Source organism: Lampetra fluviatilis, chromosome 56, assembly GCF_964198595.1.
Source record: "Lampetra fluviatilis chromosome 56, kcLamFluv1.1, whole genome shotgun sequence".
Taxonomy (NCBI): domain Eukaryota; kingdom Metazoa; phylum Chordata; class Hyperoartia; order Petromyzontiformes; family Petromyzontidae; genus Lampetra; species Lampetra fluviatilis.
The window spans coordinates 8,966,945-8,991,832 of record NC_136330.1 but is presented as its reverse complement, the minus strand read 5'-3'; the positions used below and the strand labels follow the sequence as shown (position 1 = coordinate 8,991,832).

At 56.3% G+C, this 24,888-nt stretch overlaps 1 protein-coding gene across 1 annotated transcript in view; it reads left to right on the top strand.

Moving 5' to 3' along the window:
- LOC144950145 (uncharacterized) overlaps nucleotides 1-24,888 on the top strand; it is a 52,749-nt gene that overhangs the window by 6,309 nt on the left and 21,552 nt on the right. Inside the window, exons 3-6 of the mRNA XM_078880206.1 lie at nucleotides 1,504-1,676; nucleotides 2,539-2,856; nucleotides 3,084-3,195; nucleotides 22,114-22,265. Of these exons, the coding sequence (XP_078736332.1) occupies nucleotides 1,504-1,676; nucleotides 2,539-2,856; nucleotides 3,084-3,195; nucleotides 22,114-22,265 (755 nt within the window). The remainder of the gene's footprint in view (nucleotides 1-1,503; nucleotides 1,677-2,538; nucleotides 2,857-3,083; nucleotides 3,196-22,113; nucleotides 22,266-24,888) is intronic.

Sequence of the window (24,888 nt, the reverse complement as noted above, 5' to 3'; positions counted from 1 at the left end):
TGTGTGTGTGTGAAGGCCTGTGTGTGTGTGTGAAGGCCTGTGTGTGTGTGTGTGTGTGAAGGCCTGTGTGTGTGTGTGTGTGAAGGCCTGTGTGTGTGTGTGAAGGCCTGTGTGTGTGTGTGTGAAGGCCTGTGTGTGTGTGTGTGTGAAGGCCTTTGTGTGTGTGTGAAGGCCTGTGTGTGTGTGTGTGTGTGAAGGCCTGTGTGTGTGTGTGAAGGCCTGTGTGTGTGTGTGTGAAGGCCTGTGTGTGTGTGTGTGAAGGCCTGTGTGTGTGTGTGAAGGCCTGTGTGTGTGTGTGTGTGTGTGAAGGCCTGTGTGTGTGTGTGTGTGAAGGCCTGTGTGTGTGTGTGTGAAGGCCTGTGTGTGTGTGTGTGAAGGCCTGTGTGTGTGTGTGTGAAGGCCTGTGTGTGTGTGTGTGTGAAGGCCTGTGTGTGTGTGTGTGTGAAGGCCTGTGTGTGTGTGTGAAGGCCTGTGTGTGTGTGTGAAGGCCTGTGTGTGTGTGTGTGAAGGCCTGTGTGTGTGTGTGTGAAGGCCTGTGTGTGTGTGTGTGTGAAGGCCTGTGTGTGTGTGTGAAGGCCTGTGTGTGTGTGTGAAGGCCTGTGTGTGTGTGTGTGTGAAGGCCTGTGTGTGTGTGTGTGTGAAGGCCTGTGTGTGTGTGTGTGTGAAGGCCTGTGTGTGTGTGAAGGCCTGTGTGTGTGTGTGAAGGCCTGTGTGTGTGTGTGTGTGAAGGCCTGTGTGTGTGTGTGTGAAGGCCTGTGTGTGTGTGTGTGTGAAGGCCTGTGTGTGTGTATGTGTGTGAAGGCCTGTGTGTGTGTGTGTGTGAAGGCCTGTGTGTGTGATGGTGTGGAAGGCCTGTGTGTGTGTGAAGGCCTGTGTGTGTGTGTGAAGGCCTGTGTGTGTGTGTGTGAAGGCCTGTGTGTGTGTGTGTGTGAAGGCCTGTGTGTGCGTGTGTGTGAAGGCCTGTGTGTGTGTGTGTGTGAAGGCCTGTGTGTGTGTGTGAAGGCCTGTGTGTGTGTGTGTGTGTGAAGGCCTGTGTGTGTGTGTGAAGGCCTGTGTGTGTGTGTGAAGGCCTGTGTGTGTGTGTGTGAAGGCCTGTGTGTGTGTGTGTGTGAAGGCCTGTGTGTGTGTGTGTGTGAAGGCCTGTGTGTGTGTGAAGGCCTGTGTGTGTGTGTGTGAAGGCCTGTGTGTGTGTGTGTGTGAAGGCCTGTGTGTGTGTGTGTGTGAAGGCCTGTGTGTGTGTGTGTGTGAAGGCCTGTGTGTGTGTGTGAAGGCCTGTGTGTGTGTGTGTGAAGGCCTGTGTGTGTGTGTGTGTGAAGGCCTGTGTGTGTGTGTGTGAAGGCCTGTGTGTGTGTGAAGGCCTGTGTGTGTGTGTGTGAAGGCCTGTGTGTGTGTGTGTGTGAAGGCCCTGTGTGTGTTCTTGTGCCTCTCCAGCCCACCAGCCCTAAGCCTCCGGTTCCGGCCACATGCAACTCGACCCTGTGTGATGGAGAGCTCCTGCATCAGACCCTGGCGCGCGGGCCCCCCCCCCCCGGGCGGGCCCCCCCCCCCCGGGTCCCCCCGGGCCCCCCGAAGGCCCCGGTGAGCCGGGAGGGTCGTGCGACGAGGAGGCGGCAGACAGCGGCGTGAGCAGCCAGTCCCAGACGAGCCTCAACGCGGGGGAGGAGCGGCGCCGCGAGGTGAGGCCCCGCCACGGGAATGTGGAGTTCACGCCGCCTCTGGCTCGGGGTCGAGCAGGTAGAGCGGTGCGAGTGGTTGGTCACCCGCTTGGAGAGAGGTAGGGTAGTGACAGGGCCCACGCTATTGGACGTTAGTCTTAGTGGCTGTGTCAGTAGGGTCAGTGTTTGACTCGGACTGTGGGGTTAGAGCTAGTGCTAGTGTCTGGGTCGGTAGGGGTTGGGAGAGTGTTTGAGGGTAGGGTTATAGTTAGTATTTTAAAGCTACAACAATTTTTATCTTACCAGGTAAGGCCCACTAAGCTTTGTATCTCTTTTGTAGACGCGACCTGGCTATCACAAATGATAGCTCAGCAAAGTGGCTTATCTTGTGGATATTTATCGCTGCCAAATACTCTAAGCGCATGTTTCTGAATGTGAAACCGGAGTACCCGGAGACAAATCCACACGATCAGGAGGAGAACACGCAAACTCCAAACATACAGCAGCAGGCGTCAGGGTCAGGATCGAACCCACAACCTCCTGTGTACCAGGCGAGGGAGTAAACATATCGCCCCCGCAGTGGGTTAGGGTTAGTGTTTGACTAGTACGGTAGGGTTGGAGCGAGTACGAGTGGCTAGTAGAGGTAGGGGAAGGGCAAGTGGCCACTGTGCTCTGCCCCCAGTCCGCTGGCCCCTGCTCCCCCACCCCCCCCCCCCCACCGCGGCGTTGACCCGCGCAGCAGACCGGCCACGTCACCCCCTTTGACGTGCAAGGGGAATGGTCCAGCACCTCCATCCCTCGCACGGCACTGGCCCCGCGCGCTCCCCTGCCCCCGCCCCCCTGCCCCCGCCCCCCTGACCCTGCACATCGCCGTCCTTGCCAGGACCCTGAGCCCAGATCCCGCGGTCCCCAGGGGGCGGCCCAAGGGGGAGCCCCGACGGACGGCGACTGCCGGGGGGTGGCTCCGCGCCCCCGCCAGCCGCCCCCCTCTCGCGGACCCCGCCCTGTCTCCATGGTGACGTGGCGGCGCGCGGCGACCGAAGCGCCGGAGGCGACGGCGGCGACGAGAACGGAGGAGACGCCGACGGGGGAGACGGCGGAGACGGCGGAGACGCAGGCGAGACACGGGGCGCCTCGCAGGAGGAGGAGACCCCTCTCCGTCATGGGGATCCTGAGGCTTGGGACCGAGCAGAATAAGCAGGTGTGGAGACGCGCGTGAGACACCTGGCGGGGGAGGGGGGCGTGAGACACACGTGTGTCTCCCGGGTGGGGGGACACCTAAGACACTTAAGAAACACAGGAGACACACCTGAGACAACCGGGATACCCAATAGGCACCAGACACACCTGGGACGCCAGTGTCTGCGACAGCCCCTCCCCTCACACCCCCCCCCCCCCCCCCCCTCCTCACCCCCCCCCCCCCCTCAGAAGCGCCCCCCGCCCCTCCCGGACCTGGGGCCCCCCAGGGTCCAGCTGCGGCCCTCCAAGAGCACCCCCTCCCAGCTGGACCGCATGGGCCGGCGGCGGCGCCACACCTACGGTGAGACCGCCACCACTGCCACCACCGCCAGTAGCACCAACACCGCCACCACCGCCACCACCGCCACCACCACCAGTAGCACCAACACCGCCAACACCGCCACCACAACCAACACCACCAGTAGCACAAACACCGCCAACACCGCCACCACAACCAACACCGCCAACACCGCCAACACCACCACCACTGCCACCACAACCACCACCGCCAGTAGCACCAACACCGCCACCACCGCCACCACCACCGCCACCACCGCCAACACCGCCAGTAGCACCAACACTGCCACCACCGCCAGTAGCACCAACACCACCACCACCGCCACCACCGCCACCACCACCAGTAGCACCAACACCGCCAACACCGCCACCACCGCCACCACCACCAGTAGCACCAACACCGCCAACACCGCCACCACAACTAACACCGCCAACACCGCCAACACCACCACCACTGCCACCACAACCACCACCGCCAGTAGCACCAACACCGCCACCACCGCCACCACCACCGCCACCACCGCCAACACCGCCAGTAGCACCAACACTGCAACCACCGCCACTGCTACCACCGCCAACACCGCCAGTAGCACCAACACTGCTACCACCGCCACCACCACCAGTAGCACCAACACCACCGCCACTGCCACCGCCACCACCGCCAATAGCACCAACACCGCCACTACCACCGCCAGTAGCACCAACACTGCCACCACCGCCACTGCCACCGCCACCACCACCACCACCGCCAACACCGCCAGTAGCACCAACACCGCCACCACCGCCAACACCGCCAGTAGCACCAACACCGCCGCCACCGCCACCACCGCCACCACCGCCACCACCACCAGTAGCACCACCACCGCCACCACCGCCACCACCGCCACCACTGCCACCACCGCCACCACCACCAGTAGCACCACCACCGCCACCACCGCCACCACTGCCGCACAGGACTTGCACGCCACGGGAGAACGACCATGACGGCAGTGTGACTCCCCCTCCCAGGGTTCGCGTCAGGGTCAGGGGTCACACCCCCCAGGGTCAGTATACGGAATGATGGAAGGTTTGCTGACTCACGCACACACAGACTCACGCACACACAGACTCACGCACACACAAACTCACACACAAACTGACGCAGACACAGACTCACGCACGCACAAACTCACGCACACACAAACTCACGCACACACAAACTCACGCACACACAGACTCACGCACACACAGACTCACACACACACAGACTCACGCAGACACAGACTCACACACGCACAAACTCACGCACACACAAACTCACGCACACACAGACTCACACACACAAACTCACACACACACAAACTCACACACACACAAACTCACGCACGCACAAACTCACGCACACACAAACTCACGCAGACACAAACTCACGCAGACACAGACTCACGCACGCACAAACTCACGCACACACAAACTCACGCACACACAAACTCACGCACACACAGACTCGACTCACGCACGCACAGACTCACGCACGCACAAACTCACGCACAAACTCACGCACACACAAACTCACGCACACACAAACTCACGCACACACACTCGCAGTCACGCACACACAAACTCACGCACACACAAACTCACACACACACTCGCAGTCACGCACACACAAACTCACGCACACACAAACTCACGCACACACAAACTCACACACACACAAACTCACGCACACACAGACTCACACACACAGACTCACGCACTCACAGACTCACGCACACACACTCGCAGTCACGCACACACAAATTCACGCACGCACGCACAAACTCACACACACACACACTCGCAGTCATGCACACACAAACTCACGCACACACAAACTAACACACTCGCAGTCACGCACACACAAACTCACGCACACACAAACTCACGCACACACAAACTCACACACACACACTCGCAGTCGCACACACACAAACTCACGCACTCACAGACTCAAGCACACACAAACTCACGCACACACAAACTCACGCACACACAAACTCACGCACACACAAACTCACGCACACATACTCGCAGTCACACACACACAAACTCACGCACGCACAGACTCGCGCACACACAAACTCACGCACACACAAACTAACACACACAAACTCACGCACGCACAGACTCGCGCACACACAAACTCACGCACACACAAACTCACACACACAAACTCACGCACGCACAGACTCGCGCACACACAAACTCACGCACACACAAACTAACACACACAAACTCACGCACACACAAACTCACACACACACAAACTCACGCACACACAAACTCACGCACACACAAACTCACGCACACAGAAACTCACGCACACACTGACTCACGCACACACAGACTCACGCACACACTAACTCACGCACACACAAACTCACGCACACACAAACTCACGCACACACAAACTCACGCACACACACGCCGGTAGTGTTAGTGGTCATAATGGTGATGATGGTCGTGGTAGTGGTGATGTTGATTGTGATGATGGTGATGATGGTAGTGGTAGTGGTGATGATGATGGTAGTGTTAGTGGTGGTGATGATGATGGTAGTGTTAGTGGTGATGATGGGGATGATGGTATTGTTAGTGGTGATGATGGTAGTGGTGATGATGATGATGGTAGTGGTAGTGGTGATGATGATGATGATGATAGTAGTGGTAGTGGTGGTGATGATGATAGTGGTAGTGGTGGTGATGATGGTGGTAGTGTTAGTGGTGATGATGATGATGGTAGTGGTGATGATGATGATAGTGTTAGTGGTGGTGGTGATGATGGTAGTGTTAGTGGTGATGATGGTGATGGTAGTGTTAGTGGTGGTGATGATGATGGTAGTGTTAGTGGTGGTGATGATGATGGTAGTGTTAGTGGTGGTGGTGGTGATGGTAGTGTTAGTGGTGATGATGGTGATGGTAGTGTTAGTGGTGGTGATGATGATGGTAGTGTTAGTGGTGGTGATGATGATGATGGTAGTGTTAGTGGTGATGATGATGATGGTAGTGTTAGTGGTGGTGGTGGTGATGATGGTAGTGTTAGCGGTGGTGATGATGATGATGATGGTAGTGTTAGTGGTGGTGGTGATGATGATGGTAGTGGTGGTGATGATGATGGTAGTGTTAGTGGCGATGATGATGGTGGTAGTGTTAGTGGTGATGATGATGATGATGGTAGTGGTGATGATGATGGTAGTGTTAGTGGTGATGATGATGATGGTAGTGTTAGTGGTGGTGATGATGATGGTAGTGTTAGTGGTGGTGATGATGATGATGGTAGTGTTAGTGGTGATGATGATGATGATGGTAGTGTTAGTGGTGATGATGATGGTAGTGGTGGTGATGATGATGGTAGTGTTAGTGGTGATGATGATGATGGTAGTGTTAGTGGTGATGATGATGATGGTAGTGTTAGTGTTGGTGATTATGATGGTAGTGTTAGTGGTGGTGATGATGATGATGGTAGTGTTAGTGGTGATGATGATGGTAGTGGTGATGATGATGATGGTAGTGTTAGTGGTGATGATGATGATGGTAGTGTTAGTGGCGATGATGATGATGGTAGTGTTAGTGTTGGTGATTATGATGGTAGTGTTAGTGGTGGTGATGATGATGATGGTAGTGTTAGTGGTGATGATGATGGTAGTGGTGGTGATGATGATGGTAGTGTTAGTGGTGATGATGATGATGGTAGTGTTAGTGGTGATGATGATGATGATGGTAGTGTTAGTGGCGATGATGATGATGGTAGTGTTAGTGGTGATGATGATGGTAGTGTTAGTGGTGGTGATGATGATGGTAGTATTAGTGGTGATGATGATGGTGGTAGTGGTAGTGGTGGTGATGATGATGGTGGTGTTAGTGGTGGTGATGATGATGGTAGTGTTAGTGGTGGTGATGATGATGGTGGTGTTTGTGGTGGTGATGATGATGGTAGTGGTAGTGGTGGTGATGATGATGGTGGAGTTAGTGGTGGTGATGATGATGGTAGTGGTGGTGGTGATGATGATGGTAGTGTTAGTGGTGGTGATGATGATGGTAGTGGTGGTGATGATGATGATGGTAGTGGTAGTGGTGATGATGGTAGTGTTAGTGGTGGTGATTGTGATGGTAGTGTTAGTGGTGATGATGATGGTAGTGTGTGATGATGATGATGATGGTAGTGTTAGTGGTGATGATGATGGTAGTGTTAGTGGTGATGATGATGATGGTAGTGTTAGTGGTGGTGATGATGATGGTAGTGTTAGTGGTGGTGATGATGATGGTAGTGGTGGTGGTGATGATGATGGTAGTGTTAGTGGTGGTGATGATGATGGTAGTGATAGTGGTGATGATGATGGTAGTGTTAGTGGTGGTGATGGTGATGGTAGTGTTAGTGGTGATGATGATGGTAGTGGTGATGATGGTAGTGTTAGTGGTGATGATGATGATGGTAGTGTTAGTGGTGATGATGGTAGTGTTAGTGGCGATGATGATGGTGGTAGTATTAGTGGTGGTGTTGGTGATGGTAGTGTTGGTGGTGATGATGGTGATGGTAGTGTTAGTGGCGATGATGATGGTGGTGTTATTGATGATGATGGTAGTGTTAGTGGTGATGATGATGATTGTAGTGTTAGTGGTGATGATGGTGATGGTAGTGTTAGTGGCGATGATGATGGTGGTGTTAGTGATGATGATGGTAGTATTAGTGGTGGTGGTGGTGATGGTAGTGTTAGTGGTGATGATGATGATGATGGTAGTGTTAGTGGTGATGATGATGGTAGTGGTAGTGTTAGTGAAGATGATGATGGTGGTAGTATTAGTGGTGATGATGATGATGATGATGGTAGTGTTAGTGGTGATGATGATGATGGTAGTGTTAGTGGTGGTGATGATGGTAGTGGTAGTATTAGTGGTGATGATGATGGTGGTAGTATTAGTGGTGATGATGATGATGGTAGTGTTAGTGGTGATGATGATGATGGTAGTGGTAGTATTAGTGGTGGTGGTGGTGATGGTAGTGTTAGTGGTGATGATGATGGTAGTGGTAGTGTTAGTGAAGATGATGATGGTGGTAGTGTTAGTGGTGATGATGATGATGATGGTAGTGTTAGTGGTGATGATGATGATGGTAGTGTTAGTGGTGATGATGATGGTAGTGGTAGTGTTAGTGGTGATGATGATGGTGGTAGTATTAGTGGTGGTGGTGGTGATGGTAGTGTTAGTGGTGATGATGATGGTAGTGGTGGTGTTAGTGGTGATGATGATGGTGGTAGTATTAGTGGTGGTGGTGGTGATGGTAGTGTTAGTGGTGATGATGATGGTAGTGGTAGTGTTAGTGGTGATGATGATGATGATGGTAGTGTTAGTGGTGATGATGATGGTAGTGGTAGTGTTAGTGGTGATGATGATGATGGTAGTGTTAGTGGTGATGATGGTAGTATTAGTGGTGATGATGATGATGGTAGTGTTAGTGGTGATGATGATGATGATGGTAGTGTTAGTGGCGATGATGATGATGATGGTAGTGTTAGTGGTGATGATGATGGTAGTGGTAGTGTTAGTGGCGATGATGGTAGTGTTAGTGGTGATGGTAGTGGTAGTGTCAGTGGTGATGATGATGGTAGTGGTAGTGTTAGTGGTGATGATGATGGTGGTAGTATTAGTGGTGATGGTAGTGTTAGTGGCGATGATGATGATGATGGTAGTGTTAGTGGTGATGATGATGGTAGTGGTAGTGTTAGTGGCGATGATGGTAGTGTTAGTGGTGATGGTAGTGGTAGTGTCAGTGGTGATGATGATGGTAGTGGTAGTGTTAGTGGTGATGATGATGGTGGTAGTATTAGTGGTGATGGTAGTGTTAGTGGTGATGATGATGGTAGTGGTAGTGTTAGTGGCGATGATGGTAGTGTTAGTGGTGATGGTAGTGGTAGTGTCAGTGGTGATGATGATGGTAGTAGTATTAGTGGTGATGGTAGTGGTAGTGTTAGTGGTGATGATGATGGTAGTGGTAGTGTTAGTGGCTATGATGATGATGGTAGTGTTAGTGGTGATGGTAGTGGTAGTGTTAGTGGTGATGATGATGGTAGTGGTAGTGTTAGTGGTGATGATGATGGTAGTGGTAGTGTTAGTGGCGATGATGATGATGGTAGTGTTAGTGGTGATGGTAGTGGTAGTGTTAGTGGTGATGATGATGGTAGTATTAGTGGTGGTGGTGATGGTAGTGTTAGTGGTGATGGTGATGGTAGTGGTAGTGTTAGTGGTGATGATTAATGATGGTAGTGTTAGTGGTGATGATGATGGTAGTGGTAGTATTAGTGGTGATGATGATGGTAGTGTTAGTGGTGATGATGATGGTAGTGGTAGTATTAGTGGCGATGATGATGATGGTAGTTTTAGTGGCGATGATGATGATGGTAGTGGTAGTATTAGTATTAGTGGTGATGATGATGGTAGTGGTAGTGGCGATGATGATGATGGTAGTGGTAGTATTAGTGGCGATGATGATGATGGTAGTGTTAGTGGTGATGGTAGTGGTAGTGTTAGTGGTGATGATGATGGTAGTGGTAGTGTTAGTGGTGATGATGATGGTGGTATTAGTGGTGGTGGTGATGGTAGTGTTAGTGGTGATGATGATGATGGTAGTGTTAGTTGTGATGATGATGGTAGTGTTAGTTGTGATGATGATGGTAGTGGTAGTGTTAGTGGTGATGATGATGGTGGTAGTGTTAGTGGTGATGATGATGGTAGTGTTAGTGGTGATGATGATGGTAGTGTTAGTGGTGATGATGATGGTAGTGGTAGTATTAGTGGTGATGATGATGGTAGTGTTAGTGGTGATGATGATGGTAGTGTTAGTGGTGATGATGATGGTAGTGGTAGTATTAGTGGTGATGATGATGGTAGTGTTAGTGGTGATGATGATGGTAGTGTTAGTGGTGATGATGATGGTAGTGTTAGTGGTGATGATGATAGTGTTAGTGGTGATGATGATGATAGTGTTAGTGGTGATGATGATGGTAGTGGTAGTGGTGATGATGATGGTAGTGGTAGTATTAGTGGTGATGATGATGGTAGTGTTAGTGGTGATGATGATGGTAGTGTTAGTGGTGATGATAGTAGTGTTAGTGGTGATGATGATGGTAGTGTTAGTGGTGATGACGATGGTAGTGTTAGTGGTGATGATGATGGTAGTGTTAGTGGTGATGATGATGGTAGTGTTAGTGGTGATGATGATGGTAGTGTTAGTGGTGATGATGATGGTAGTGTTAGTGGTGATGATGATGGTGGTAGTATTAGTGGTGATGATGATGGTAGTGTTAGTGTTGATGATGATGGTAGTGTTAGTGGTGATGATGATGGTAGTGTTAGTGGTGATGATGATAGTAGTGTTAGTGGTGATGATGATGGTAGTGTTAGTGGTGATGATGATGGTAGTGTTAGTGGTGATGATGATGGTGGTAGTATTAGTGGTGATGATGATGGTAGTGTTAGTGTTGATGATGATGGTAGTGTTAGTGGTGATGATGATGGTAGTGTTAGTGGTGATGATGATGGTAGTGTTAGTGGTGATGATGATGGTAGTGTTAGTGTTGATGATGAGTGTGGGGTGAGTGTGGGGTGAGTGTGAGGTGAGTGTGGGGTGAGTGTGAGGTGAGTGTGGGGTGTGTGGGGAGTGTGGGGTGAGTGTGAGGTGAGTGTGGGGTGAGTGTGGGGAGTGTGGGGTGAGTGTGGGGTGAGTGTGGGGTGAGTGTGGGGAGAGTGTGAGGTGAGTGTGGGGTGAGTGTGAGGTGAGTGTGGGGAGTGTGGGGTGAGTGTGGGGAGAGTGTGGGGTGAGTGTGGGGAGTGTGGGGTGAGTGTGGGGAGTGTGGGGTGAGTGTGAGGTGAGTGTGGGGTGAGTGTGAGGTGAGTGTGGGGAGAGTGTGGGGTGAGTGTGGGGAGTGTGGGGTGAGTGTGGGGAGAGTGTGGGGTGAGTGTGGGGAGTGTGGGGTGAGTGTGGGGAGAGTGTGGGGTGTGTGTGGGGAGTGTGGGGTGAGTGTGAGGTGAGTGTGGGGTAAGTGTGGGGAGGTTGGGGTGAGTGTGGGGTGAGTGTGGGGTGAGTGTGGGGAGAGTGTGAGGTGAGTGTGGTGTGAGTGTTTGGTGTGAGTGTGGGGTGAGTATGGTGAGTGTGTGGTGTGAGTGTGGTGAGTGTGTGGTGTGTATGTGGGGAGTGGGCAGTGACGGTGTAAATTATTCATGAGAGCCTTAATTAGTGATGAGGTCGGCAGATGTCATGGGAGTGGCGTTAGTGTGTGCGTGTGTGCATGTGTGTGTGCGTGTATGCGTGTGTGTGTATGCGTGTGTGCGTGTGTGTTTGTGTGCGTGCGTGTGCGTTCGTGTGAGCGCGTGTCTGGGTATGTGCATGCATGATGTGTGGGAGCGTGGGGTGTGTGTGGGTACGTGCGTGGGGGTGTGGGTGCGTGGGGATGTGTGTGGGTACGTGTGTGGGTGCTTTGGGGTGCGTGGGGGTGTGTGTGGGTACGTGGGGGTGTGCGTGGGGGTGTGTGTGGGTACGTGTGTGGGGGTGTGTATGTGTGGGTGTGTGTGGGTATGTGGGGGTGTGTGTGGGGGTGTGTGTGGGTACGTGGGTGGGTGCGTGGGGGTGTGTGTGGGTGCGTGGGGGTGTGTGTGGGTACGTGGGGGTGTGCGTGGGGGTGTGTGTGGGTACGTGGGGGTGTGTGTGGGTACGTGGGTGGGTGCGTGGGGGTGTGTGTGGGTACGTGGGGGTGTGTGTGGATACGTGGTGGTGTGCGTGGGGGTGTGTGTGGGTACGTGGGGGTGTGTGTGGGTACGTGGGGGTGTGCGTGGGGTGTGTGTGGGTACGTGGGGGTGTGCGTGGGGTGTGTGTGGGTACGTGGGGGTGTGCGTGGGGGTGTGTGGGGGTACGTGTGGGTGTGTGTGGGTACGTGGGTGGGTGCGTGGGGGTGTGTGTGGGTACGTGGGCTCATTTACGGCCGAGCCTCCCTTAGGTCGACTCGGCCGTAAATGAGTACCTGGTGCGGTGTGTAGTAAACATCGCCACTGGGTAGGCAAAGGCGGCCGGGCGTGATGATGGCCAGCCTTCATAGGTGCTCGCTAAACGCACTTGCCCCAACAGTCTGTTATGGCTATACGGGGGACCTTTGTCTTTGCACGTATATGCAGTAATCGACCTCCCTGTAGATGGAATCAGGCTCAGACGAGCATTTGGAGCGGCGTGTAGACATCACCACTGGGGAGACAAAGGCGGCCGGGAGTGGTGGCGACCGCTCACACACCCCTATCATAGACCCGATTCGCTAACGGCACTTGCCCCAACAATCTGTTGTTGAAGTACGTGCGATTGTGCGCGAGAGTGTCTGTCAGCGTAGACGAGATGGCTGTTAACGCGATGGCAGATTTGAGTTGAGTGACAGATTTGTACCAGAAAGGCGTCACGTGTTTGAGGTGAAGGAAACGTAACTTGACTTGGGTGGCAGTAGCCACACACGTGGCCTGTGACCTGGCACTGTGGATGCACGTAAACGAACCAGGTCAACTTGTGGCGAGCGTCGTGAAGCCGTGGGCGTCAGGGCGGAGCTGCTCCCTGGCTCGCCGGGAGAAGGCGGCGCAGCACCAGCGTGGACTTGCCGTGTGCTCGTGCGGGACTGAGTGTCCCCCCTCGCACGCGTGGCGTGCCTCCGGCTGTGCCCCGCTTCACCCCGTATGTTGTTATCCCCTTTCACCGTTTGCCGAGATGACCGCAAGTTGCAGGGTAGGGTGGGAGATGTGTCCCGTTCACCGCCAGGATCTCGGAACGCGCAAGGCGGGTTCGCTGCGTTCATTGTACTTCGAGAGAGGCGTCGCAGTAGCAGCGCCGTTGTTGTTTCCATGAATACGTCGTCACTCGCGCCAGATGACCTTAGCGACACGATTGCCGCCACCTCTTTACGATGGCCGGCGCCAAAAGCTGTGCAACACGCCCCTCCTGCCGCATCCGCCTCGACACCGACAACGTCATTTTATTTTAATTTTCTCCCTCCGGTTACGTTCCGATGACATCGGAACGGAATCGGAAGGAAACAACGGACGACGTACATGTGCGTCGTTGGTCACGAAAAAGGGTCCAGTAAGGCCTTCGTATGTAGAGGACCACAGAGCTTGGGGTGAGGGCAGGGAATTTGGCACCGGCTCCTCACTGCATGGCGGCGGCTGCTGCTGCCTTCCCACTCTTCGTCTGTGGTTCCTCCTCCTGACGCCTCTGAGTCGTCCCCCGTCGCTCTCTCTCTGGTCGAGAGCGAGGGGCGAGGAGGAGGAGGAGCTGGCGCCGTGGCGAGTGGTGGCTCAGCAGCAGCGGTACAAGTTGAGGTCGTGATGATGAGTGAGAGTGCGGGGTGAGAGAGACGGTGGTGTGAGGGCGAGCGCGTGATGTTGAAGTCGGGATGGCGCTGGCTCGTGAGGTGCCATCGCTGCCCGCGTGGTGATGTCACTTGGGAATCGCAGTCTGACTCACCACGCTCACCACACTCACACCCCACTCACCACACTCACACCGCACTCACCACACTCACCACGCTCCCACCCCACTCACCACACTCCCACCCCACTCACCACACTCACACCCCACTCACCACACTCACCACGCTCCCACCCCACTCACCACACTCCCACCCCACTCACCACACTCACACCCCACTCACCACACTCACACCGCACTCACCACACTCACACCCCACTCACCACACTCACACCCCACTCACCACACTCACACCCCACTCACCACACTCACACCCCACTCACCACACTCACACCCCACTCACCACACTCACCACGCTCCCACCCCACTCACCACACTCCCACCCCACTCACCACACTCACACCCCACTCACCACACTCACCACGCTCCCACCCCACTCACCACACTTCCACCCCACTCACCACACTCACACCCCACTCACCACACTCACCACGCTCCCACCCCACTCACCACACTCACACCTCACTCACCACACTCACACCCCACTCACCACACTCACCACGCTCCCACCCCACTCACCACACTCCCACCCCACTCACCACACTCACACCCCACTCACCACACTCACACCCCACTCACCACACTCACACCCCACTCACCACACTCACACCCCACTCACCACACTCACCACACTCACACCCCACTCACCACACTCCCACCCCACTCACCACACTCACCACGCTCCCACCCTACTCACCACACTCACACCCCACTCACCACACTCACCACACTCACACCCCACTCACCACACTCACACCGCACTCACCACACTCACCACGCTCCCACCCCACTCACCACACTCCCACCCCACTCACCACACTCACACCCCACTCACCACACTCACCACGCTCCCACCCCACTCACCACACTCCCACCCCACTCACCACACTCACACCCCACTCACCACACTCACACCGCACTCACCACACTCACACCCCACTCACCACACTCACACCCCACTCACCACACTCACACCCCACTCACCACACTCACACCCCACTCACCACACTCACACCCCACTCACCACACTCACCACGCTCCCACCCCACTCACCACATTCCCACCCCACTCACCACACTCACACCCCACTCACCACACTCACACCCCACTCACCACACTCACCACGCTCCCACCCCACTCACCACACTCACCACGCTCCCACCCCACTCACCACACTCACACCCCACTCACCACACTCACACCTCACTCACCACACTCACACCCCACTCACCACACTCACCACGCTCCCACCCCACTCACCACACTCCCACCCCACTCACCACACTCACACCCCACTCACCACACTCACACCCCACTCACCACACTCACACCCCACTCACCACACTCACACCCCACTCACCACACTCACCACACTCACACCCCACTCACCACACTCCCACCCCACTCACCACACTCACCATGCTCCCACCCCACTCACCACACTCACACCCCACTCACCACACTCACCACGCTCCCACCCCACTCACCACACTCCCACCCCACTCACCACACTCCCACCCCCCACTCACCACACTCACCACACTCACCACACTCACCCCCCACTCACCACGCTCCCACCCCCCACTCACCACACTCACACCCCACTCACCACACTTACACCCCACTCACCACACTCCCACCCCCCACTCACCACACTCCCACACCCCACTCACCACGCTCCCACACCCCACTCACCACACTCCCACCACACACACCCCACTCACCACACTCACACCCCCCACTCACCACGCTCCCACCCCACTCACCACACTCACCCCCCACTCACCACACTCACACCCCACTCACCACACTCACCCCCCACTCACCACACTCACACCCCACTCACCACACTCCCACCCCACTCACCACGCTCCCACCACACTCACACCCCACTCACCACACTCACACCCCCCACTCACCAGACTCCCACCCCACTCACCACGCTCACACCCCACTCACCACACTCCCACCCCACTCACCATGCTCACACCCCACTCACCACACTCACACCCCACTCACCACACTCACACCCCCCACTCACCACACCCCACTCACCACACTCCCACCCCACTCACCACACTCACACCCCACTCACCACACTCACACCCCACTCACCACACTCACCCCCCACTCACCACACTCACACCCCACTCACCACACTCCCACCACACTCACCACACTCACACCCCACTCACCATGCTCACCCCCCACTCACCACACTCACACCACACTCACCACACTCACCACACTCACACCCCACTAACCACACTCACACCCCACTCACCACACTCACACCCCACTCCCACCCCACTCACCACACTCACACCCCACTCACCACACTCACACCCCATTCACCACACTCCCACCCCACTCACCACACTCCCACCCCACTCACCATGCTCCCACCCCACTCACCACACTCACCACGCTCCCACCCCCCACTCACCAGCCCCTTCCACCCCCCACTCACCACACTCACACCCCACTCACCACACTAACACCTCACTCACCACACTGCCACCCCACTCACCACACTCCCACCCCACTCACCACACTGCCACCCCACTCACCACGCTCACACCCCACTCACCACACCCACACCCCACTCACCACATTCACACCCCACTTACCACGCTCACACCCCACTCACCCCACTCACCACGCTCCCACCCCCCACTCACCACGCTCCCACCCCCCACTCACCAGCCCCTTCCACCCCCCACTCACCACACTCACACCCCACTCACCACACTCCCACCCCACTCACCACACTCACACCCCACTCACCACACACACCTTGCGACAAACCCGTCCACCCGCTCACGGTTATCTAAACCGGTCCTGGGCCTCCCCTGCGTCGACTCAGCCTCAAATGGGGAGACAAAGGCGGTCTGGCGTGGTTCTGACCACCCCCCTCCCCCCCCCCCGTGTACGTTCATCGGGGCTTTGCTGATTGCACTTGTCCCTGCACTCTGTTGAGGCTACATGGGGGATCTTTGTGTGTGTGTAGGGCTTTGTGTGTGTGTAGGGCTTTGTGTGTGTAGGGCTTTGTGTGTGTGTAGGGCTTTGTGTGTGTGTAGGGCTTTGTGTGTGTGTAGGGCTTTGTGTGTGTGTAGGGCTTTGTGTGTGTGTAGGGCTTTGTGTGTCGGGGTGTATGTCTGTGTAGCAGTGTGTGTATAGGGTGTGTGTAGGTGTGTGTGTAGCTGTGTGTGTGTAGGGCTTTGTGTGTGTGTAGGGCTTTGTGTGTCGGGGTGTATGTCTGTGTAGCAGTGTGTGTATAGGGTGTGTGTAGGTGTGTGTGTGTGTGTAGCTGTGTGTGTGTAATATGTATGTAGGAGTGTGTGTAGGCCAGCGGGCGTTCGACACTTCACGTGGCCTCAAGGTGCACATGGCCTGGCACAAGCGTCGTGGTGACGACACTTAGTGGGAATGGCGGTTGTTGTTGTTGTGTGTAGGTGTGTGTGTAGGTGTGTGCATGACAGTGTGTGGTGTAGGTGTGTACATGGCAGTGTGCGTGTAGTCGTGTAGGTGTATAGGTGTGCGTGTAGGTGTGTGCATGACAGTGTGTGGGTGTAGGTGTGTAGGTGTGTGCATGACAGTGTGCGTGTAGGCGTGTAGGTGTGTAGGCGTGCGTGTAGGTGTGTGCATGAGAGTGTGTGTAGGTGTGTGTGTGTAGGTGTGCGTGTAGGCGTGTAGGTGTGTAGGTGTGCGTGTAGGTGTGTGCATGACAGTGTGTGTAGGTGTGTGTGGGTAGGTGTGTGCATGACAGTGTCTGGTGTAGGTTTGTGTGTAGGTGTGTGCATGACAGTGTGTGGAGTAGGTGTGTGTGTAGGTATGTGCATAACAGTGTGTGTAGGTGTGTGTGTGTAGGTGTGTGTGTGTAGGTGTGCGTGTAGGCGTGTGTGTAGGTGTGTGTGTAGGTGTGTGCATGACAGTGTGTGGTGTGTGTGTAGGTGTGTGTGTAGGTGTGTGCATGACAGTGTGTGGTGTAGGTGTGTGTGTAGGTGTGTGCATGACCGTGTGAGGTGTAGATGTGTAGGTGTGTGTGTAGGTGTGTGTGTGTGTAAATTATACACGAGGCCCCGCCCACACGAAACGACGTCACCCACACGAGGAGGAGCGGCCGGGGGAGCTTCTGGAGGGGGAGAAGCGACTCGCATCGAGAGCGGCGGGGAGAGCGGCAGGGAGGAGAGAGAGTGAGGGGGGGGGAGAGAGGGGGGGGGAGAGAGGGAGGGGGAGCGGCCGGGAGAGTCGGCTAAGAGAGGGGAGAACAAAGGAGAGAGCGCAGGGCGTGAGAAGGGAGATGCAGAAAGTGAGGGAGGGATAGGGAGGAGAGGGTGAGGAGAGGGAGGGAGAGGGAGGAGAGGGCAGGGACAGGGAGGGGAGGGTGAGGAGAGGGAGGAGAGGGCAGGGAGAGGGAGGAGAGGGAAGGGAGGGCAGGGAGAGGGAGGGCAGGGAGAGGGAGGGGAGGGCAGGGACAGGGAGGGGAGGGTGAGGAGAGGGCAGGGAGAGGGAGGAGAGGGAAGGGAGGGCAGGGAGAGGGAGGGCAGGGAGAGGGAGGGGAGGGCAGGGACAGGGAGGGGAGGGTGAGGAGAGGGAGGAGAGGGCAGGGAGAGGGAGGGGAGGGTGAGGAGAGGGAGGAGAGGGCAGGGACAGGGAGGAGAGGGAAGGGAGGGACAGGGAGAGGGAGGGGAGGGAGGGAAGGGGCAGGGAGGGGACCCCGATGCGGGCTGAGAGGGGGTCCCCCGTGCCGAGGGGCTCTCCACGCGGGGGTGGGGGCCCCTGGGGGTGCGGGAGCTGGCGGAGCTGGAGCGTGGAGAGCGTGAGGGATGCGCGCCTCGGTGAGGGATGGGCGGGGGGTGCGTGGCGGCACAGCAAGTGGGTTCATGGACCCATCTGTGCAGAGCTGCGAGTGCTGCCCCCTCGTGTGCCGCGCGGGGTGCTCTCTGGTCTCCTTCCACGCGAAGCGTCACTCCTTCACTCCGCCACTCCTTCACTCTGTCACTCCTTCACTCCTTCACTCCTTCACTCTGTCACTCTGTCACTCTGTCACTCTGTCACTCCGTCACTCCGTCACTTCGTCACTCTGTCACTCTGTCACTCCTTCACTCCTTCACTCCTTCACTCCTTCACTCCGCCACTCCTTCACTCCTTCACTCTGTCACTCCTTCACTCTGTCACTCTGTCACTCTGTCACTCCTTCACTCCTTCACTCCGTCACTCCTTCACTCCTTCACTCTGTCACTCCTTTACTCCGCCACTCCTTCACTCCTTCACTCTGTCACTCTGTCACTCCTTCACTCTGTCACTTCTTCACTCCTTCACTCTGTCACTCCGTCACTCCGTCACTTCGTCACTCCTTCACTCCTTCACTCCGTCACTCCTTCACTCTGTCACTCTGTCACTCTGTCACTCCTTCACTCCTTCACTCCTTCACTCCGCCACTCCTTCACTCCTTCACTCTGTCACTCTGTCACTCCTTCACTCTGTCACTTCTTCACTCCTTCACTCTGTCACTCCGTTACTCCGTCACTCCGTCACTCCTTTACTCCTTCACTCCTTCACTCTTTCACTCCGTCACTCTGTCACTCCTTCACTCCATCACTCCTTCACTCTGTCACTTTGTCACTCCTTCACTCCGTCACTCCTCCACTCCGTCACTCCGTCACTCCTTCACTCTGTCACTCCTTCACTCCGTCACTCTGTCACTCCTTCACTCCGTCACTCTGTCACTCCTTCATCCGTCACTCCTTCACTCCTTCACTCCGCCACTCCTTCACTCCGTCACTCCTTCACTCCTTCATTCAACACTCATGGCCAAGCGTCACAGTGGAGCAGCACCCTGCTGAGAAGGAGTCTTGAGACTCGGGGAGGATTATGCATCGTCATTATTCCTGCTGCTGCTGCTATTGCTGCTGCTTCTACTGCTGCTGTTGCTGCTTCTGCTGTTGCTGTTGCTGCTTCTGCTGTTGCTGTTTCTACTGCTGCTGTTGCTGCTGCTTCTGCTGTTGCTGTTGCTGCTTCTGCTGCTGCTGTTGCTGCTGCTGCTGTTGCTGCTGCTTCTGCTGTTGCTGTTGCTGCTGCTTCTGCTGTTGCTGCTTCTACTGCTGCTGTTGCTGCTGCTTCTGCTGTTGCTGCTTCTACTGCTGCTGTTGCTGCTTCTACTGCTGCTGTTGCTGCTTCTACTGCTGCTGTTGCTGCTTCTACTGCTGCTGTTGCTGCTGCTTCTGCTGTTGCTGTTGCTGCTTCTACTGCTGCTGTTGCTGCTTCTACTGCTGCTGTTGCTGCTTCTACTGCTGCTGTTGCTGCTTCTACTGCTGCTGTTGCTGCTGCTTCTGCTGTTGCTGTTGCTGCTTCTACTGCTGCTGTTGCTGCTTCTACTGCTGCTGTTGCTGCTTCTACTGCTGCTGTTGCTGCTTCTACTGCTGCTATTGCTGCTTCTGCTGTTGCTGTTGCTGCTTCTACTGCTGCTGTTGCTGCTTCTACTGCTGCTGTTGCTGCTTCTACTGCTGCTGTTGCTGCTTCTGCTGTTGCTGTTGCTGCTTCTACTGCTGCTATTGCTGCTGCTTCTGCTGTTGCCGCTGCTACTTTTGCTGCTGCTACTGTTGCTTTACTGCTGCTGCTACTGCTGCATCTACTGCTGCTGTTGCTATAGCTGCTTGTTCTGCTGCTGTTGCTATAGCTGCCACCACTATGACCACTGCTGCGGCTATTTCTGCTGTCGAAGTTGGAGCGATAGATATTGTGGTACTGTAGCACCGTGTGTGTGTGTGCAGGAGGTGGTAACACTGTGTGTGTGTGTGCAGGGGGTAACAGTGTGTGTGTGTGTGCAGGGGGTGACACTGTGTGTGTGTGTGCAGGAGGTGGTAACACTGTGTGTGTGTGTGCAGGGGGTGACACTGTGTGTGTGTGTGCAGGAGGTGGTAACACTGTGTGTGTGTGTGTAGGGGGTAACAGTGTGTGTGTGCAGGGGGTGACACTGTGTGTGTGTGTGTGCAGGGGGTGACACTGTGTGTGTGTGTGTGTGTGCAGGAGGTGGTAACACTGTGTGTGTGTGCAGGGGGTGACACTGTGTGTGTGTGTGCAGGGGGTAACAGTGTGTGTGTGTGTGCAGGGGGTGACACTGTGTGTGTGTGTGTGCAGGGGGTAACAGTGTGTGTGTGTGTGCAGGGGGTGACACTGTGTGTGTGTGTGTGCAGGGGGTGGTAACACTGTGTGTGTGTGTGGTGCAGGGGGTGACAGTGTGTGTGTGTGTGCAGGGGGTGGTAACACTGTGTGTGTGTGTGGTGCAGGGGGTGACAGTGTGTGTGTGTGTGCAGGGGGTAACAGTGTGTGTGTGTGTGCAGGGGGTGACACTGTGTGTGTGTGTGTGCAGGAGGTGGTAACACTGTGTGTGTGTGTAGGGGGTAACAGTGTGTGTGTGCAGGGGGTGACACTGTGTGTGTGTGTGTGCAGGGGGTGACACTGTGTGTGTGTGTGTGTGCAGGAGGTGGTAACACTGTGTGTGTGTGCAGGGGGTGACACTGTGTGTGTGTGTGCAGGGGGTAACAGTGTGTGTGTGTGTGTGCAGGGGGTGACACTGTGTGTGTGTGTGTGCAGGGGGTAACAGTGTGTGTGTGTGTGCAGGGGGTGACACTGTGTGTGTGTGTGTGCAGGGGGTGGTAACACTGTGTGTGTGTGTGGTGCAGGGGGTGACAGTGTGTGTGTGTGTGCAGGGGGTGGTAACACTGTGTGTGTGTGTGGTGCAGGGGGTGACAGTGTGTGTGTGTGTGCAGGGGGTAACAGTGTGTGTGTGTGTGCAGGGGGTAACACTGTGTGTGTGTGTGCAGGGGGTGACACTGTGTGTGTGTGTGCAGGGGGTGGTAACACTGTGTGTGTGTGTGCAGGGGGTGGTAACACTGTGTGTGTGTGCAGGGGGTAACAGTGTGTGTGTGTGTGCAGGGAGTGGTAACACTGTGTGTGTGTGCAGGGGGTAACAGTGTGTGTGTGTGTGCAGGAGGTGGTAACACTGTGTGTGTGTGTGCAGGAGGTGGTAACACTGTGTGTGTGTGTGTGTGCAGGGGGTAACACTGTGTGTGTGTGCAGGGGGTAACAGTGTGTGTGTGTGTGTGCAGGGGGTGGTAACACTGTGTGTGTGTGTGCAGGAGGTGGTAACACTGTGTGTGTGTGTGTGTGCAGGGGGTGACACTGTGTGTGTGTGTGCAGGGGGTGGTAACACTGTGTGTGTGTGTGTGCAGGGGGTGGTAACACTGTGTGTGTGTGTGCAGGGGGTGGTAACACTGTGTGTGTGTGCAGGGGGTAACAGTGTGTGTGTGTGTGCAGGGGGTGGTAACACTGTGTGTGTGCAGGGGGTGACACTGTGTGTGTGTAACTGTGTGTGTGCATGTGCAGGAGGTAAAGCCCACGGAAGCCGTGATGCTGGTGTTGCCGCGGGTGACCGGGGCAGTGAGGGCAGCAGCAGCGAGGAGGAGGAGGGGGCTGAGGGCAGCCTGGGCTGCCCCCCGCGATACGTTGGGGGAGGGGAACAGCTGGCGGTGAGCGAGGTGAGACGCGAACCATCACTTTCCGACCCCTCACCCCTCCCCTCACCCCCCCCCGACCCCTCACCCCCCCTCCAACCCTTCACCCCCCCCGACCCCTCATCCCTCCCGACCCCTCACCCCTCCCGACCCCCTCACCCCCGCCCCCGACCCCTCACCCCTCCCTACCCCTCACCCCGCCCCCCGACCCCTCACCCCACCCCCGACCCCTCACCCCCCCGACCCTTCACCCCGTCCCCAACCCCTCACCCCCCCCCCCCGACCTCTCACCCCCCTCACCCGACCCCTCACCCCACCCCCGACCCCTCACCCCCCCCGACCCTTCACCCCGCCCCCAACCCCTCACCCCCCCCCCCGACCTCTCACCCCCCTCACCCGACCCCTCACCTCCCTCACTGCCCTCACCCCCCCGGCCTCTCGCCGCCTCACCCCCCCCCTGACCCTTCACCCCCCCAGGCTTCTCGCCCAACCCCCGACCCCTGCCCCCCCCCCCCCGACCCCTCACCCCCCTCGCCCACCTCACCCTCCGACTCCGTGACCTCTCACCCTGAGGTTGGGTGGTGTTGCTCCACTCGGGCCCTGAACCCTCCTTTCTGGACCCCCCCCCCCCCCCTCCTAAACTCCAAGGGGGCAGCAGCAAGCAGCACTATCACCAGGGTAGTGACACAGTAGCAGTAGATGAGAGAGGACACGCGGTGGTGGTGGTGGTGGTCATGGGAGGTGTCCAGGGCAGTGGCGTGACCTGCAGTGTGGTTGGTGGGTGGGTTGTGACCTGCAGTGTGGTGAGTGGGTGGGTGAGTTGTGACCTGCAGTGTGGTGAGCGGGTGGGTGAGCAGGTGGGTGGGTGAGTTGTGACCTGCAGTGTGGTGAGTGGGTGGGTGAGTTGTGACCTGCATTGTGGTGAGCGGGTGGGTGAGCGGGTGGGTGAGCAGGTGGGTGGGTGAGTTGTGACCTGCAGTGTGGTGAGTGGGTGGGTGAGTTGTGACCTGCAGTGTGGTGAGTGGGTGGGTGAGTTGTGACCTGCATTGTGGTGAGCGGGTGGGGTGAGCAGGTGGGTGGGTGAGTTGTGACCTGCAGTGTGGTGAGTGGGTGGGTGAGTTATGTGCCTCGCCTGGTGTGCAAGGCGGTTGTGGGTTCGATCCCGACCCTGACGCCTGCTGCTGCTGCTGTATATTTGGAGACTTCGTGTCTCTCGCGCTCCCCGTGGTGCTGTGGATTTTCTCCACATTTAGAAACATGTGCTTCGAGTATTTGGCTGCTATAAATGTGCACGTGATGAGCCACTTCACCCCCGCGACCCGACGTTGAGCTCTAATTTGTGACCAGGTCGCCTCTGAGAAAGAGCTCAGTGGGCTTTACACCTGGTGGAAAAAAATAAAAAGTTTAGTTTTGAGTTGTGGCCTGCAGCGTGGTGGTTGAGCGGTGTGGGCGAGACGGCACGGTCAAACATGTGAACTGCCGGATGGTTATCGACGAGTCCCCCCTCTGCTAAGTGTGGGGTCCCTCTTGAGTGCTCACGTGGTTGTGGAGAGACAGGGGGCCTCTCTGCTCACCACGCGTTCTGGTCGAGAGGTCATGGTGGGCAGAAACACTGAAACCACCACCGCCGCTGCCACCACCACCTCCTCCCTGTCAACGCTGTCCACCCTCAGCCAGATCCTGCGGCAGCAGCAGTTGCTGCACGGCAGACACGCGAAAGCCTTCAATACGGACTTACACAGAGACCGACAGCTTCACAGGAACCCATCGACTTACAAAGGGACCCGTAGACTCGCACAGAGACCCGTAGACTTGCACAGAGACCCATAGACTTGTGGAGACCCGTAGACTCGCACAGAGACCCATAGACTCGCACATAGACCCGTAGACTCGCACAGAGACCCGTAGACTCGCACAGAGACCCGTAGACTCGCACAGAGACCCATAGACTGGCACAGAGACCCGTAGACTCGCACAGAGACCCATAGACTTGTGGAGACCCATAGACTCGCACAGAGACCCGTAGACTCGCACAGAGACCCATAGACTGGCACAGAGACCCATAGACTCGCACAGAGACCCATAGACTCGCACAGAGACCCGTAGACTCGCACAGAGACCCATAGACTCGTGGAGACCTCTCCAATGCCGTTCTCATCGTATCCGTGGTGCCCCGGACTCTCCGTGGCCCAAATGCCCCCGCTGGAAAGTGCCGACAACAGCCGCAATCCGCTGGTTGTCATGGGAACGGCCCTTGCTCAAACCCTCTGCATTGTACCAGCTCCACGCGTGCTCTTCCCTCCCTCCCTGCTCTCCCTCTCCTCCTCCTCTCCGCCCTCTCCCTGCACTCTCCTCTTCCCCCAGTTTAATCCTTTCCTCCCTCCTCCTCCCCCCGGTGACGTCACAGCCGGTTCATTCTCTCTGCGCCGCTCCGTGAGCGCCCTGTCCAGTCGGCGATATTCACAGCGGCTCCTCCTCCTCCCAGATTCCTCTCTTCTCTTCCTCCTCCTCTCTACTGACGTAAAACCTCCGTCTCTCTCTCTACCTAGGGCCTCCGCGTCTCCCTCGCATATTTCTCCGGATAATTTCTTTCAAGATCTCTCTCGTTCTCTCTCTTGCGCCCTCTCTCCCGTCCGTCTCCTGGCCG